The sequence below is a fragment of the Glycine max genome, chromosome 3 (assembly GCF_000004515.6).
Source record: "Glycine max cultivar Williams 82 chromosome 3, Glycine_max_v4.0, whole genome shotgun sequence".
In the NCBI taxonomy this organism is placed as follows: Eukaryota; Viridiplantae; Streptophyta; class Magnoliopsida; order Fabales; family Fabaceae; genus Glycine; species Glycine max.
Genome location: NC_016090.4, coordinates 43,695,424 through 43,711,836, shown reverse-complemented (window position 1 = coordinate 43,711,836; position 16,413 = coordinate 43,695,424). Strand labels below are relative to the sequence as shown.

The 16,413-nt window shown below is 31.1% G+C and overlaps 2 protein-coding genes across 3 annotated transcripts; both read left to right on the top strand.

Annotated features, from left to right (window-relative positions):
- Positions 1 to 365: 365 nt before the first annotated feature.
- On the top strand, positions 366 to 3,747 carry LOC100797770 (polygalacturonase At1g48100). Of its 2 annotated transcripts, XM_003520715.5 has the most exons (6): positions 371 to 1,263; positions 1,362 to 1,529; positions 1,902 to 1,946; positions 2,030 to 2,237; positions 2,330 to 2,411; positions 2,993 to 3,747. In XM_003520715.5, the coding sequence occupies exons 1-6, from the start codon at positions 880 to 882 to the stop codon at positions 3,492 to 3,494; spliced, it is 1,389 nt and encodes a 462-aa protein (XP_003520763.1). In that variant the 5' UTR covers positions 371 to 879; the 3' UTR covers positions 3,495 to 3,747. The 2 variants fall into 2 exon arrangements, with proteins under 2 accessions (XP_040870123.1, XP_003520763.1); XM_041014189.1 differs by lacking the exon at positions 1,902 to 1,946 and having other exon boundaries at positions 366 to 1,263.
- Positions 3,748 to 15,092: 11,345 nt separating this feature from the next.
- LOC100810732 (uncharacterized) lies at positions 15,093 to 15,765 on the top strand. Its single transcript, XM_003521559.5, has one exon. The coding sequence runs from the start codon at positions 15,264 to 15,266 to the stop codon at positions 15,627 to 15,629; it is 366 nt and encodes a 121-aa protein (XP_003521607.1). The 5' UTR covers positions 15,093 to 15,263; the 3' UTR covers positions 15,630 to 15,765.
- The last annotated feature ends 648 nt before the right edge of the window (positions 15,766 to 16,413 follow it).

The window sequence follows — 16,413 nt, the reverse complement described above, 5'->3', positions numbered from 1 at the left end:
GAATGAATTGAATGAATTCGAAAATTATCGTTCATTTCTTTCATTCCTAATATGGTATTTCCTAATAAACCATCTATGTGCTCCGTGGTTACCATAGGTTATTTGTGTATAATTTTTAATTTCTTAGCCATAATCTAATTTTATTTTTTGCCATCATCTTGGCAAGCCAGATACAAATGATTTGTAAAAACAATTTGTTTGTCCAGTACATACACACACATAAATATCTATTCTTCAAATATGACAAGGGTTTAAACTTGTTAATCTAGCATCAACATACGTGTAATATATATAATTATATATGCTGGAATAACAAAATATTGGGCCAAAAAAGAAAATGGCAGTTATGGGAAGAACATGGAGGCTTGTCGACTACCCACTAATCTGGTTTCTCGTTATTCCGTTTCGGCTCTTTTCAGAACAGTTTTATGCAGACTCCACATTCTCAAAGGAAGGCCAATGCTATGACTTATTTGTCGTTTCCCACTCCGAAAACCTTTTAAAAATTTGGAAACGTGAAGATGAAACTTTAGCAGACCATCCACTATGATTTGTTATTATATATAGTAACATAAGCTTTTTCGATTCTGCATGCACTCCAAAGGCCAAACTCAGTTAAACTTATTGCAACTTGTGTTCTAGTGCTCATAGTGGTCACTGCTTTCTTTCTACTTCCCAAAACTCAGGGTCTAATTAGTCAACAATGAGAAAGTACTGATTATATTCTCTTAGTTGTTGGCAGTGACTAAACCAATTGGTCTCAGGTTTTCTAAGTTTTAGATAGTAGACACTAGTAATAGATTTCTTCTCTTTCTTAGTCTCTTTTGCTTCAACTAGTTTTTCTTTTCTTTTTCAATCCCTGATAGAAAATTTTTCAGAATGAAGCATTCTCACATTTTACCACTAGCATCCTGTATCTTTTTCCTTACTTTAGTTATTCTCGTCCAAGCTAGGCATCATTCTCATCATGCAAAACACAAGCACTCACATCCTCATAAATCTTCTAAAACTCCAAAGCCTGCACCACCTCCTAGCCCTCCACATAATCAGAACTATAACAATGCCTCTGGCATTTTCGATTTACGAAAATTTGGAGCAATAGGAGATGGAGAAACAGATGATACAGAGTCATTCAAGATGGCATGGGACAGTGCTTGCCAAAGTGAATCAGCAGTTAATGTTATCCTTGTACCCCAAGGTTTCTCCTTTCTTGTTCAGTCCACTATCTTCACTGGTCCTTGTCAAGGTGTCTTGGAGTTGAAGGTAATGCATACATATTTTGCATCTTTTGGTTCTTAACTTGTTACTTGTTTTAAGGGGTAAATTTTACTAATGGGTTTTTTTTTTGGCTAAAATATAAGGTTGATGGAACTCTTATGCCACCTGATGGACCTGAATCTTGGCCTAAGAACAACAGTAGGCACCAATGGCTGGTCTTTTACCGAATCAATGGAATGTCACTGGAAGGAAGTGGTTTAATAGATGGGAGAGGAGAAAAATGGTGGGACCTTCCCTGTAAGCCTCACAAGGTACTGATCAAATTGAATTGTAAGATTATTTTAAAGGTAAAATGTGTTTTAGTTAGGTCCCTCAAATTTGTTAAAATTTGTCTTAATTTTTATACTTAATGATGAGTTTGGTTCTCATATTTTTTATAATTAGTGAGTTTGGTCCCTCTTTTTTGTAATCGGTGATTTTCATCTCTCATCTAGTATTCTAAGTTTCATAAAAAAAGGAACGAAATTCACCTATTATGAAAAAAATAATCGTTTATAAAATATAGGAAATAAAACAACCGAAAATTGAGGACGTAGAACACATTTTATCCCTTTTTTAAAAAAAAGAAAATTAAGTGCTTCAAACAGCCACTGACACCGAGTTCCCTACAATAAATGCCTCAGGGACCTCATGGGACAACACTCCCAGGACCTTGTGATAGCCCAATTGTGAGCTTTCAAAGCCCTTCTTCTATTTACATCTTCAATTTGTATAATTGCATTGTGATTGAGCATAATTCTACATGATGCAGGCCATAAGGTTTTTCATGAGTTCCAACTTGACTGTGCAAGGACTTAGGATAAAGAACAGTCCCCAGTTCCATTTCAGATTTGATGGCTGCAAAAACGTCCATATAGAATCAATCTACATAACAGCTCCAAAACTAAGCCCCAACACTGATGGAATTCACATAGAAAATACCAATGACGTGAAAATATACAATTCTGTTATTTCTAATGGTAAGGCAGAAGAAACTCTTATAACTCTCCACACCTATTTCATTAAAAGCAATTATTAATGTTTGTTTTGCTGAGTTATTTATCTTTTGTAGGTGATGACTGTGTATCCATTGGATCCGGTTGCAATGATGTCGATATTAAGAACATTACATGTGGACCTGGTCATGGAATTAGGTAACCTATTATTATTTGCTTTCAAGAAAGGCTTTATTCTCCTCATCTATTGCATCAAAAGGCATTGATAGCGGACGTATATATAGTAACTGTAAAAATAAGATTTCCTTTTTGCAATTATTAATAAAAACACATGAATTGAAAGTAAAAACATAAAATAAACCAACTACTCCCTTAACTTTTGCTTCAGTCCACTGTTTTAATTTTTCAATGTAGAATGGAAGAGACAATGATGACACTCTAGATTACTTTGTCATAGAGAGTCTAGCACCTTTGTCTTGAATTATGTATCCCAAAATCTCAAGTTATTTTAAATAAAAGAACAAGAATTTAATTTTGAGGAGGGTTAATAACACACATTCTAATATACTCTTAACACATTTTTTATCATTGATTAAAATTTATTAGAAACTATAAAATTGCATGCAAGACTTATTAGATAAGAAGAATTGAGATTTCTAATAAATTTTAGTGAATAGAAAGAATGTGTTTAAAAGAGTGGGTTAAAGAATGTGTTAGACATTTTTTCTTTAAACTGTTATGACATCTCTTACTGTTATCTGGTTAACTTATGCATGCAGCATTGGTAGTCTGGGAAATCACAACTCTCGAGCCTGTGTTTCAAACATTATGGTGAGAGACTCCTTCATAAAAGTGACAGATAATGGGGTTAGGATCAAGACTTGGCAAGGTGGATCAGGATCAGTATCTGGAGTGACATTCAGCAATATCCACATGGTTAGTGTAAGAAATCCCATCATAATTGACCAGTTCTACTGCCTCACTAAGGAGTGCACCAACAAGAGCTCTGCAGTATCTGTTTCAAATATTATTTACACAAACATAAAGGGCACTTATGATATAAGGAGCCCCCCCATGCGTTTTGCTTGTAGTGACTCTGTTCCATGCACCAACTTAACACTCTCGGATATTGAGCTTCTTCCTTCTCAAGGAGATATAGTGCATGACCCTTTCTGTTGGAATGCTTATGGAGATTTGGAGACACTAACCATTCCACCGGTTTCTTGCTTGCTTGAGAGCACTCCTCAGTTAGTGTTAGACTATGACATAACTCGTTGCTGACCCACTAGAGCAAACAATGTGCGCATGTATATAATTAATTATTAGCTAGCTAGGGAAGTGATTCATTAGGCCATTAGGGAAAATATATAGCATGATGTTGAATCTAACTATGTTATATGATGATTGTTGAGGAGTTGTGTTTTTTATACTCCTTCCTAATTGTAGACTATATATGTTGCGTGATTATTCAGGATAAGAATTGACGTTTGAAGTACTTAATTGCTTGATCCATTGCTTGTATCTTAACAGTGAATGATGAGCTCAAAGTTGCGACCCCCACTGCTCCGACACAAGTGTCTTGGCTATATTAAGTGAAACACGTATCCTTATCGGTTTTCATTTGGTTTAGCACATGGACTTTCTAATGCGTACTCAATAGTCATTATTTTTTTTTATCTATTCATAAATGTTAGTTGGTTAGTTTTGATAGAAATAAAAGTGAGACAGGTTCAAATCCGTGATCTCTTCCTCCTCCCTTCCTCTTCTCCCTTAAGCCTCTCAATCACCATATCAACCATATGTCTCCTAGATAGTCATTCTTCATGAGAAGAAATTATTAAAAATATATATGTTGGTTATATAAGGTGTTGTTAGTTAGTTTGGACGTATGTTTCACGTCTGTAATACACTCTGCCAACACACAATTCCGTTTGTATAAAAATAGATAAAATAGATATATCCTTTTGGTATGTGATTTTGCTAGTATGCTAAAGCTAATGGCTGGCTCTACTAGTGGCTGGAAACAGATTCTTCTTTGTTGGTCACAGCTTTTCATAGGCCTCACCTCATCCCTTGGTCTTTACAAAATCATTGGTTTGACAATACAATTCCGTTTTTTCCTAACAAAGTTAGGATCTCTCACATTTACCGTGAAGGTAATGGCTATGCAGACAGGTTAGCTAACTTTGTTGCACATAACTTTGGTTATTTTTGGTGGATTCACCTCCTGCTTTTAAATCACAAGTGTTTTGTTCATCCTTTCTTATCAATATATTTCTGGTGTATGCGATAGTGGATCAATAAAAGTAAGAGTGTCAACTTAGTTGAGAATTCTACTCCTATTGAGATGCTTTAACATGTCCCTTTTGTTTAAAAAAATGATTTTACTAGTATAATGTCTCGTATTATTAACAGATTTATCAATATCTATATTAGCAATTTAATTTTTATGTAAAGGGATAATCTGACACAATTTTTTTCAGTTAATGTATCTAACTTTTGTAATAGTGTATATCTTTTTGAATGAATCCAAAGTTAACAATTAGATACTAATTTCTTGAAGTACTAAAATCTATTTAAGAAATTGATATTTCTTTTCTAACAAATTATCTTTCATACATTAGAATCTAAAAATCAAATGTTTGATCATATCTCTTAAAGTTCATGATGAACATGAGCGAACAGAGAAAGAAGCAAAAGCTTGCAGAGAAAGCAATAATTGATCAAATGGATTGAATGAATCTCATTGGAAAAAATGAATGATGAATACATGTGTTTCAGCTTATATACAATCAGCTTTGGATGCCAATCTAACTAACAAAAAATACAATTAACTGTAACTGTTTCTCACTGTCATAACAGAAAACAGTTGGTGCATAACTAATTGTATATGCTGAGAATATCCTCAAGAGATATAATTATGTGTCAATCATTGATTTTTTGGGGGGTTGTGTGCTGTAGCAGAACAATTAATCTGCCCTTACGGACACAAATAATTTCTTGCAGTCAGAGATTAAAATTCATCACAGTCAAACTGGTCATAAATGATTTGCTAGTCATTCCACCCACATGAACATGATTTTCACAACATATATTGTGAGAAAAGATGCTACTAGTTGCATATTAAAAAGCATCAGATTTGGTTATAAAAACTCTATTACGTACTATCATCAATAAACTGTTATTAAGTGGACTGGGGGAGGGTCTTGAATAGCTTTATATATCTGACAGATCCTAGTATATCCCCATTTTTCACATCCCATTATGTCCATTGGACCTCCTATATAAGAAGAAAAAAAACAGAGAAGTTGAATTGTTTATGGATGATACAACGCTATTTTAGCAAACCTAGTCAGATACTTGATGAATTTGCTGTTTCTTTTTTTATAGAATTCAATGCTTTAACAGAAGCACCGAACTTTTGTCTCCCACGGAAAGTAATATATATAATTTGGTCCAGGATGAATAAGTTTACTATTTAAATCAGAAACTTGTAGAGATTCCAATACTCTTTCGGCATTTGTGTCTTCATGACGATGACTGACAAGAGTGTAAACAAATTATTAACAAAAAAAAATATTCTTATTAAATATGGAAGGAGCTCCAGAAATCAAAGCAAAAGAGAGTAGTATGATAGTAATAACATAGTAGTTAGTGAGCATGGGTGATTTCAAGAGGATTTTGTACACCATGACTCCGCTTGACAAAGTTGAGACAAATTGCTTTTTCAGTCATGCATGCCCAGTGGCCACGGCAATCATAGGTCATTATGTTGATCCATCAAGACAGGAAATTAAGTAAACTTACATGTAACTAGAGTGTGCTTTAGCGGTACGAGTTGAAGTAGATACATTTTAAGTTATAATTCGATCTTTGTTGCCGGTCATTGTGAAAAAACAAAAGACAAAAAAAAAAAAAAAGTGACTCTGCATGGGCTATAAATCCAATTGCTACCCGCAAAACATTTTATCTTTTTAAAATAAAAACATTACACTTTCTCATTCTAAAGAATGTATGTTACTATAACTTAAAACTATATTTTAAAGCAAACCAACCCTTTAAAAGTTTTTTTATTCTCCTGGTACTTAAAATATTAAACTCATGAGTTATGTGATTGGTATATTAAGAGAATATATGTTAATTGATTCACAGTATAAATAAATTATTATAAATTTTTTTATTACTAAAGTTTGAGTTCGATTTCTACCAATGAAAAAAAAAAACTCATGATTGGTGTCAAATCAAGTTAAACTGATTGAAATATCCCGCATACTCAAATTGAACCATTTTTTTTTCAATCTTGGGATTATTTGTTACGAGCACATAATTGCAGAGATAACATAACAGTGAATAGGATTATCAGAAGAAAGAAACTAATGTATGCTTGCTAAATTGGGATTCAAGGGAATATATTTTGAATCGCGTCACTGCTAGTGTATTTGCCCTTTTCAAATGTTTGATAAAATAACAATTTCAGCTTTTAGGCACATTCTGCTTTTTTTTTTTCCTGTTCCACTTCTTTTTCTTCTATAGTCCACCGATTATTTTGCAGCACAATGGTGGAAGCATTCTTCCAAATCCAGTTCACATGATGGATCATTCTGCACTCCTTTTATACACCAATTACACAATATCCATTTTCAAATTTCCTTTCAAGTTTTGTTTCATTGTTCAGGACCACGCGTTCTCGCGAGTCACAAAGATCACTTACATGAAATGCACCTAGTCCAAAACACCACGTGTAGGTTGTAACCATACTCTGAAAAGCCTTTTCCAAGAAAAAAAAATAGGAGACTATATATGAACACCTTTTTATATCAGTGGCAACGGGGTGTGAACTTATAACCTTATGCAAATTATTCAAATCCTTCACAAGTAATCTAATTTTATTGGCTCCAGATAGTGTAACAGAGACTGGGTCTATGGTGTTATGTAGGTAACACTGTTCTTTTTTTTTCTTCTTTGCATCTTCTTTTTGTAAAATTGTTGTAGGTAACTTCTAAATGATTAATGAAACTATGAAAGGACAATGCATGAATGTGGGTATGGAATAAAGTCCAAACTTGCAAGTTAAAGAAAAAAGTGAGAAGAATCTAGCACATTTTATGGCATCTCATGATTCCTTCCCACTGCAAGTTGATCTATCTGATATACTAATGCTTCTTATTTTCTTTTAAATAACATTAACATCTAAAGGTAGCGAACATATATATACCACTTTCTTTATCCATTATGATGTTTGAAGAGACTGTATGAAAAAGAAGAAAAAGCAAAATACAAAAAAAGAGAGGGAGAGAGAGCTAAAAAGAAAATGAACAGAAAGGAGACCGTGAACTACCATTGGCATTTTGATGTTGGAAAAAAAAATCAAAAACTATATCATTCTGTTCTGTCTAATTAATTTCTTTTTGTCCAGCTCTCAAAATGAACATAAATTAAGGAGACCATGAATATTTCTAAGCGCAATATGTGGATGTGGAGTGTGCTGAGTAGCGGTAAAGTAAAAATGATTAGATGAAATATTCAGAAACAAATCTATGGCATGTAGGATTTGGATTCACCGCAGTGGCGAATGTTATGGCCCTTGTGGGCACGAAACGTGTGATATATATATTCGATCTTTCTCTGTCTAGCTAGTGATTCAAACTCAATTGTCATCTGTTGCGGGGAACCATAGAATTTGATTCAATCTAAATTCTAAAACCATAAGATGAATACCAGTCAATGCACGTTTTAATTAGCTACTACACTATTCACTGTACTGTGATAAATCCAATTATCTCTAAAAGGAGACATATTCTAATATAATTCTGTAGATTCCTTTTAAATTTCAATTATATGCATAAACAAATTTAGTTAATTATTATCACTAACAAAGCAGTGAGTTGTGCTATTTGTGCCAGCTATAAGATGACAAAGGCAATACATAACATAATTAAACATTAATAATATTTTTTTATACATTAACTACTTTTATTAGGTACTTCTGTTTCCATTATATAAACTATTTTTATATATAAACTCATTTTTATGACCTTTATAACCTCAGTTTGTACTGGAAAGCTTATATAATATGACTTCAATATGCTGATTTTTCTTGTGCAATAATATTCGTGTAAAATTTTCTTAAGAATTTTGCTATTTTCTTGTGAATTTTTTATGCAAAATTTTTCTATAAATTCACTATAATTTGAAAAAATATGACTTTTATAAAAAAATTAATGAAAAATTCATAGATTTTTTTTTTATTTTCATACAACTTTTTTTTATTAAAAAACTTAATGTGTTTAGTAATTTTTTCACAAAAAATTGCAAACAAATTCTCCATTTTTTTTTATTTAGGGGCATAAAAAGATATAAAAGTTGTAGAAATTTTAAGGAGTGTTATTAACAATGTAGAAAAATATTTTAATAGCATAAAAGGTAATCAATTAAAAAAATAATTAATATTTGAATAATATCACATTACATTTAGTGTATATTAACAACTTAATTATTTTGACTCCTCTAATTTACTTGGATAAAATATGTTTGATCCCTTTAAAAATTTTAAAGTTTAATTTTAGTTTCTTTCAAAATAAATTATTTGTTCTTCATGTCTTTAATTTTTAAATGCATAATTTTCTGTTCTTAAAGTGATTTAGATAATATTTTATAAAAAGTTTAAAATTGATTTAGGTAATATTTGAGGATCAAAAGTGGTACATTTTAAAATCAGAGCAACAAAAAAATGATTTTTTTAAAATAAAACCGAACTTCAAAAACCTTAAGAGGGATTAAAAACCTATTTACCCAATTTATTTTTTTATCCATTTCCTTCTAGTCTAATCTTTTGCTCAAATAGGGGGCATGTTTACTAAATCATTCCCTATACCTCATTACACAATGCCTCTCCAAGTTAGGACTTTGTGAGCTCAATCCAACTTGAGAGGCTTATTAGTTAAATTACAATTTTCTTTATGTGTACATAGTTTTGAGTCTCTTCCAATTGTAATTATTTTTTTTATCTGCTTCCAATTGTAATTATAATTTTTTTATCAGCAAAAAGGTTATTAATATAACTGGTACCTAAATCAGAATCATGTTTCAGTACAGATCAAAGGTTAATGGATATATATTTATACCAAACAGTAAGTATAAATACTGCATAACCCCAGCAAACCCGAAATTGCATCAGCGCCCCACATATATACCTCCAGTAAATAGAGATGGAGATAGCAAATAATTAGATAAGTAGATTAGATTCTGAGAATTAATCAATGGGAGATTATTAATTTTCCTCTTCTCTTATATTGAACAACAACATTTGTAGCTAGAACGACCCAAATCCACACTGCCAACTCATTTTGCCGGCCACACATGCATCTTTGGTGGCAAAAACATCAAAAATGGTCACTTTTACATTTTATTTACTAAATAGGAGCTGTTTTGTAATTATTTACCTGGGGGGTCTGTTTTTTTATTACAAAGCGCCCTCTAGATAGGCGCTTCCATGGAGTACGCGACACGTGACATAGCGCGGCGCACGAGGCAGCAGCAGGATAGTGCCCCTGACGCGGGCGCGTCTGGTAGCGCCCTGCCGCTGGGCGCGACTGGTAGTGCCCAGCGCGTGGGCACGACCGGTGGCGTCCCTGACGCGGGCACGACCCAGGCGCCTATGTATTTTTTAAATATATTTTAATAAATTAAGTTGATTAACGATTAAATAATTTTTAAAAATATTTGACATGTACATAATAAATAAATAGTTATCACTTAAGGTTTATAGAATACCTATGTCAACATTTAAAATTGATCACAAAAATTAAAATTGTTGATTTTTTAAAAGTAAAAAATAAAATATCTCCATTAAAAAATAATGGGACTAAAAGTACAAATATAAGAGAATAGAGGAACAAAAATTGTATTTTAACAAAATTAAACATTTAAATTAAAAAAAAAATACACGCCCCCCTTCCCAGTTCCATTGAGTCTGGGAGAAAATGTATTTTTTTAGTGAGTCTAAATCTAATTTCTTTTTTTTTTTAATGTTAAGAGACGTTTAAACTCAACCAACGTACTGAATCAATGTTTTACTTATCAATTCAATGAGTCATCTATTATATGCTATAAAGTTTCAAAAGATCATAACTTTTTTTTTTTTTGAAGAAACAAAAGATCATAACCTGGAAATTTCATATTTTATAAAGTTATAAAATTCATATTATACCACAAAAAACTTAATTAAATGACAATTTAATTGAGTTTCGTCGTAAATTAGAAAACTTAATTAAATGACAAATATTTTTTAAAATTATTTAATCGTTAATCACCTTAATTTATTAAAATATATTTAAAAAATACATAGGGGCCTGGGTCGTGCCCGCGTCAGGGGCGCCACCGGTCGTGCCCACGCGCGGGGCACTACCAGTCGCGCCCAGCGGCAGGGCGCTACCAGACGCGCCCGCGTCAGGGACGCTACCCTGCTGCTGCCTCGTGCACCGCACTGTGCCACGTGTCGCGTGCTCCATGGAAGCGCCTGGGGGGCGCTTTGTAATAAAAAAAACAGACCCCCAGATAAATAATTGCAAAACAGTCCCTAGTTGGTAAATAAAATGTAAAAGTGACCCTTTTTGGTGTTTTTGCCCATCCTTGGTAGTAGTTGACAAGACACAATCACAATGTTAGCTGGATTTATTAGAAAAGTATATATATTTTACTCTTCCCTCCCCATTTTGATTTTTGAGAGCTATTGGAATAAAATTACCTTTTTTTCTTAAAAAAAAGTTCGGAAAACAATGATTTTTAAGTTGCTTTCTATTTTCTAAATAATGTAGATAGACAGCTTTTCGTGATTTACTCAACTCTTCTAGGACCACTTATTTTTGCCCCTTGCAAGAAAGTAAAGGTGGGACAACATGGATAATTATTTCTAGCATAGACTTCTGTTCACGCAGCAGGATTTTTCCCAATTCATTTGTGTTTTCCTTTTTAAATAAAAACAATTTTTAATATAATTCAATTTTTTTAAAACCTTAAATCATCATAACCTCTTTATTATGTTGTCTTTAAATTAAGGATTTTGAAAGAAATTTTTTTCATTTTTAAAACTTATTAATTTGAACTTTTTTATATATGATAATCGATCAAATGCAATATTAGTTACATAATTTTTTAACTAATTATTATTAATAATTTTCTATAACCCCTTATTTATATTTCAACTACTTTTCTATCTCTCAATTCCTTCCTTGTATATCATTTTTTTTTATCAAAATCTTGAATTATGCTATGACAAATTGAAGAAGAAAATCTCAGTTAGATTGACATCAAACTCATCACCAAAATAACAATTTCTACTATATTAAAGATTAAATACAAAATTAAGATTATAGGGAATAAATAACCAAAATTTATGCATAATCATGAGAATCTAAAATAAGAAAAATCACATTTATTTCTTAAAAATTCTGAAGAGATCAAACTAAATCATTGATGGTAATACTTATAATTGTTAGAACTATATATTTATTCATAATTAGAGCTATATACTTACTCCACTGTGGTATGGCATGCATTTTCAAGCTGTGTTTAGCATTCTCTTGACTAAAACTGCCACGTAGAAGGATGATCTTAATTAATTTTGACTACTTTAAAACTTGTTTTAAAAATGATTAAATATGTTTGTAATTTTTTAAATTTAATTTTCTTAAAAAATAAATATTTTTTAGTCCCATAACTTTTTAAAAAATTTAATCCCTCCTAATTCGTTTTTTTATTTGAATGTACAACTTGGGAGAATTTTTTTTACCATATGATAAAACTAAAAATAATATTATTTAAAAATTAAGAGACTAAAAAAGTAAATTTAAACTTAAGAGATTAGAATAATATTTAATCCTTTCAAAAATATTAGTTAAAAATTATTTAATTTATTTTATTGAATATTTTAATGTCTTATAAAAATATTAAATAATTTTTATAAATATTTTTAGATCGATAGAAATTATAATATGTAAACTTTTTATATTGATTATAGTTATAACCAATATAAAAAAATTATCTTTTTACATTTGGTTATAACTTTTTATATGAATTATAATTACAATTGATATTAAAAAAGTTAAAATAATTTATATTTCATCGATGATAATAAAATACATAAAAATTAAAAATTTAAATAATAAATTTTATAAAAATAAAACTTGAGTGAGAAAATTCATAAAATAATAAAAATAGAATCATAAAATTTACAATTAAGTCAAAATATTAAAGAGAAAATGTTATTAACATATTTTTTATTTTATATCTTTAATTATATTAATGTTTTTATTTAATAAAATAATCATGAAAAATTATTAAATTATATATCAGATAAGGGAAATAAAGGACATAAGAAAAGCAAGAGACGTTGTACACAAATCAAATCCACACGCTAGATATATAAAAATGTCTTAATTTAATAAAGTAAGTAAAGTCAGATTAACGTAACTAAGACGTTATATAAAAGTTATCAGTTGGCAATAATTTTTGGACCAACAACATGACACACGGCACACACGCAGCGCAAGCAATCACGTATGACGTAGCTGTGACGCAACAATGCTACGTCAGTCTCAGATTCCAACTCCATCCATCTACCATGATTAACACGACGTGATGCCAATTTTTGAACTTACTATTATGCCCCTTGGCACAGCGCGGCGCACGAGGCAGCAGCAGGGTAGCGCCCCTGACACGGACGCGTCTGGTAGCGCCCTGCCGCTGGGCGCGACTGGTAGTGCCCTGCCGCTGGGCGCGACTGGTAGTGCCCCTGACGCGGGCACGACCCAGGCGCCTATGTATTTTTTAAATATATTTTAATAAATTAAGCTGATTAACGATTAAATAATTTAATAAAATATTTGACATGTACATAATAAATAAATAGTTATCACTTAAGGTTTATAGAATACTTATGTCAACATTTAAAATTGATCACAAAAATTAAAATTGTTGATTTTTTAAAAGTAAAAAATAAAATATCTCCATTAAAAAATAATGGGACTAAAAGTACAAATATAAGAGAATAGAGGAACAAAAATTGTATTTTAACAAAATTAAACATTTAAATTAAAAAAAAATACACGCCCCCCTTCCCAGTTCCGTTGAGTCTGGGAGAAAATGTATTTTTTTAGTGGGTCTAAATCTAATTTCTTTTTTTTTTTTAATGTTAAGAGACGTTTAAACTAAACCAACGTACTGAATCAATGTTTTACTATCAATTCAATGAGTCATCTGTCATATGCTATAAAGTTCCAAAAGATCATAACTTTTTTATTTTTTTTTAAGAAACAAAAGATCATAACTTGGAAATTTCATATTTTATAAAGTTATAAAATTCATATTATACCATAGAAAACTTAATTAAATGACAATTTAATTGAGTTTCGTCGTAAATTAGAAAACTTAATTAAATGACAAATATTTTTTTAAATTATTTAATCGTTAATCAGCTTAATTTATTAAAATATATTTAAAAAATACGCGTCTGGGTCGTGCCCGCGTCAGGGGCACTACCAGTCGCGCCCACGCGCTGGGCACTACCAGTCGCGCCCAGCAGCAGGGCGCTACCAGACGCGCCCGCGTCAGGGGCGCTATCCTGCTGCTGTCTCGTGCGCCGCGCTGTGCCACGTGTCGCGTGCTCCATGGAAGCGCCTTCCTGGGGGGCGCTTTGTAATAAAAAAACAGACCCCCCAGGTAAATAATTGCAAAACAGCCCCTATTTGGTAAATAAAATGTAAAAGTGACCCTTTTTGGTGTTTTTGCCGCCCCTTCCTTCTCGCGAACCAAAGAAGAAAAAATAAAAAAATAGTAAAGTATTATATTATTAGGAAAAGGGGGAAAATGAGATTCAAAATCACATCATCAACTTTATTCCATGTTAAATTAATTAGTAGAATGAAAAGCTATTCAGCTTTTTGTTTTCATAAAAAATTGTAATTGTGAGCTTAACGTAGCTTGTTCATATACTTGCATACTTGCATGTATTTATTCACATAAATTTTGTATAATTCATTTGTTCATTTTATTTTTTGAAAAAATTAAATTTGTAAGCATTAACATATTTGATCAATATTTTTAATTATTTTAAAAATAAAATATTAAATTTGTTATATTTAATGTCATAAACACCTTAAGTTTTATTAAAAATCTTTCTTTTTATATTTTAACTACCTTCATTTATTAATATTTAAAAAAAATACTAAAATAACACTTGGTGCATAGACAAAACTAAAATCCCTTCCTCTTAATTTTATCTCTTTTAAAAATCAAAATATTGTTTTATACTGTTTTCGAAATAGATCTTACATTAAATAATATTTCATATTCTAGAAAATCGGTATTACTATATTAAATAATGAAATTTTCTTTACCCAAAATAATTTAATAGTAGTATTTTTATTTAATTCCAAATAAACAAATAATTCGGACCGATTTGACATATTAAATAGTTACTCCTAAGTGATTTTTTGCATTGCTTTATACTGTGTTACATTATTGTGTTTAGAATAATGATGTTTCCAAGAAAAAAATAACAAATATACTGAGTATTGAAGTTATTAATCTTGCAAAAAAGTTAATGAAGAAAGAAAGAAAAGATACAGGGAAAATCTGAGAATCTGTATTGATCAATTAAAAAAATTATAAAAATTGTCTAACTTATAATATAATGATAAAAGTTTATTAGAAGTCTTAATCCAATATCCAGCAGCCAAGTACAAAGAATAAAAATAAAACATAAAACTTTATCTCTTTAACAATGCAAAGTTTAAGCAGCTTTAGTACTTTTTTTCCCATGTCATGAAAAAAGTAAACAACACATCACATTCCATATTTGTTAAGTATGCTTATAAAAGGAAACATTGATAGAAAGGGGCGTATGAACACTTAAACTTTGCCCTACGTCGATCCCGTGATAGACACTGTTATCTATTCTTCTTTCATTTCCTATATATGCAGCTCTTTCTTTCTTTTGGTTAACTCACGGTTGGCTATTACTATATATATTATTATGCAGATTCATTAATCATGGAAAATAAGAAGAGAAAGGGAAAAGACTATGAGGTGGAAGACGAAGAGATGAAGATGGACAAGTTTTACGCGCTGTTGCGGAGGTACCGAGACGCGCGCGATCGACGGCGAAAGGAGCTTGAGGAATTAGACAAGAGTGAGAAGGAGAAGAGGATGAAGGCGGGAACAGAGCAACACCGTGTTTGGGTGCCATCATTCGAATGGGAGGATTTCACAGACCAGGTTCAATTCAGAGGACAACAATATATGCAATTCCCAACTTCATCTACATCTCCTTCGCCGCTTGCCGGTGGCACAGACAACAAACAACGTAAGCACGACGACCAACACTCTCACTCTCTGGATCTCAACCTCACTCTGTAGCTAGCTACTCGTCTTTGAATCCTTCTTATCTCTCTCTTTTCAGAATTTGGTCCTTCATTTTTCTATCTATAGGATCATGAAAATTGTATCCAAGTACTAGTAATATCCTTTCAATCAAGTATTTCTTTTTTCATAATTAATAGTTTGGTCAATTGATCTTCATGATGATCGAGTTTCATTTTTTACTATAGTCACGAATTTATTTCACGGATTCAACTATCATAAGGCAGTTCAAATGGCAACCAACTAAATTAGTTTAGTTTGGGTTGTTATTAGTTTTTATTAGAAAATAAAATAAAATAAATAAATGAAAAGAACATTCAAAGCTTCAAACTAAATAAAAGAACAACAATATCAACTTTTTATATTATGATATTATGATAGAACATTAGTTAACAATGTAATACAACATACAATAAGTATAAAAAAAATAATTTTAAAAAAGAAGTTTCAAATAATTATATTGAAATGTGTAAATATTATCTTTGAAGAAAAAATACTTTCATTGTATTACATTAGTAAAAGAATCCAATCAGACTTCTCTCCCAAGATATCATATATGTTGGTTTCCATCGAACTTTCTAAATACAATATTTTTTCTCTAAAAAAAATGTAATTTTTAAGAGAACAATAAAAGAAAAATTTTAGAGAAAAATGTAAAATTAATTTTTTTACTTGTCTTTGGCTAAAGAACGAGAGAGATATATAAATATAGACTCCGTTATACACCAATAAAAAAACTCAAAGTAAATAATTTTAATGTGAATGCCTTTTGGATAAGTTT

Coding starts and splice junctions, on each gene's coding strand:
- LOC100797770 (XM_003520715.5), top strand. CDS start 880: ATGAAGCATTCTCACATTTTACCACTAGCATCCTGTATCTTTTTCCTT. Junction 1,530..1,901: donor TTCCCTGTAAGCCTCACAAG/GTACTGATCAAA, acceptor TAAATGCCTCAG/GGACCTCATGGGACAACACT. Junction 2,412..2,992: donor GGACCTGGTCATGGAATTAG/GTAACCTATTAT, acceptor TTATGCATGCAG/CATTGGTAGTCTGGGAAATC.
- LOC100810732 (XM_003521559.5), top strand. CDS start 15,264: ATGGAAAATAAGAAGAGAAAGGGAAAAGACTATGAGGTGGAAGACGAA.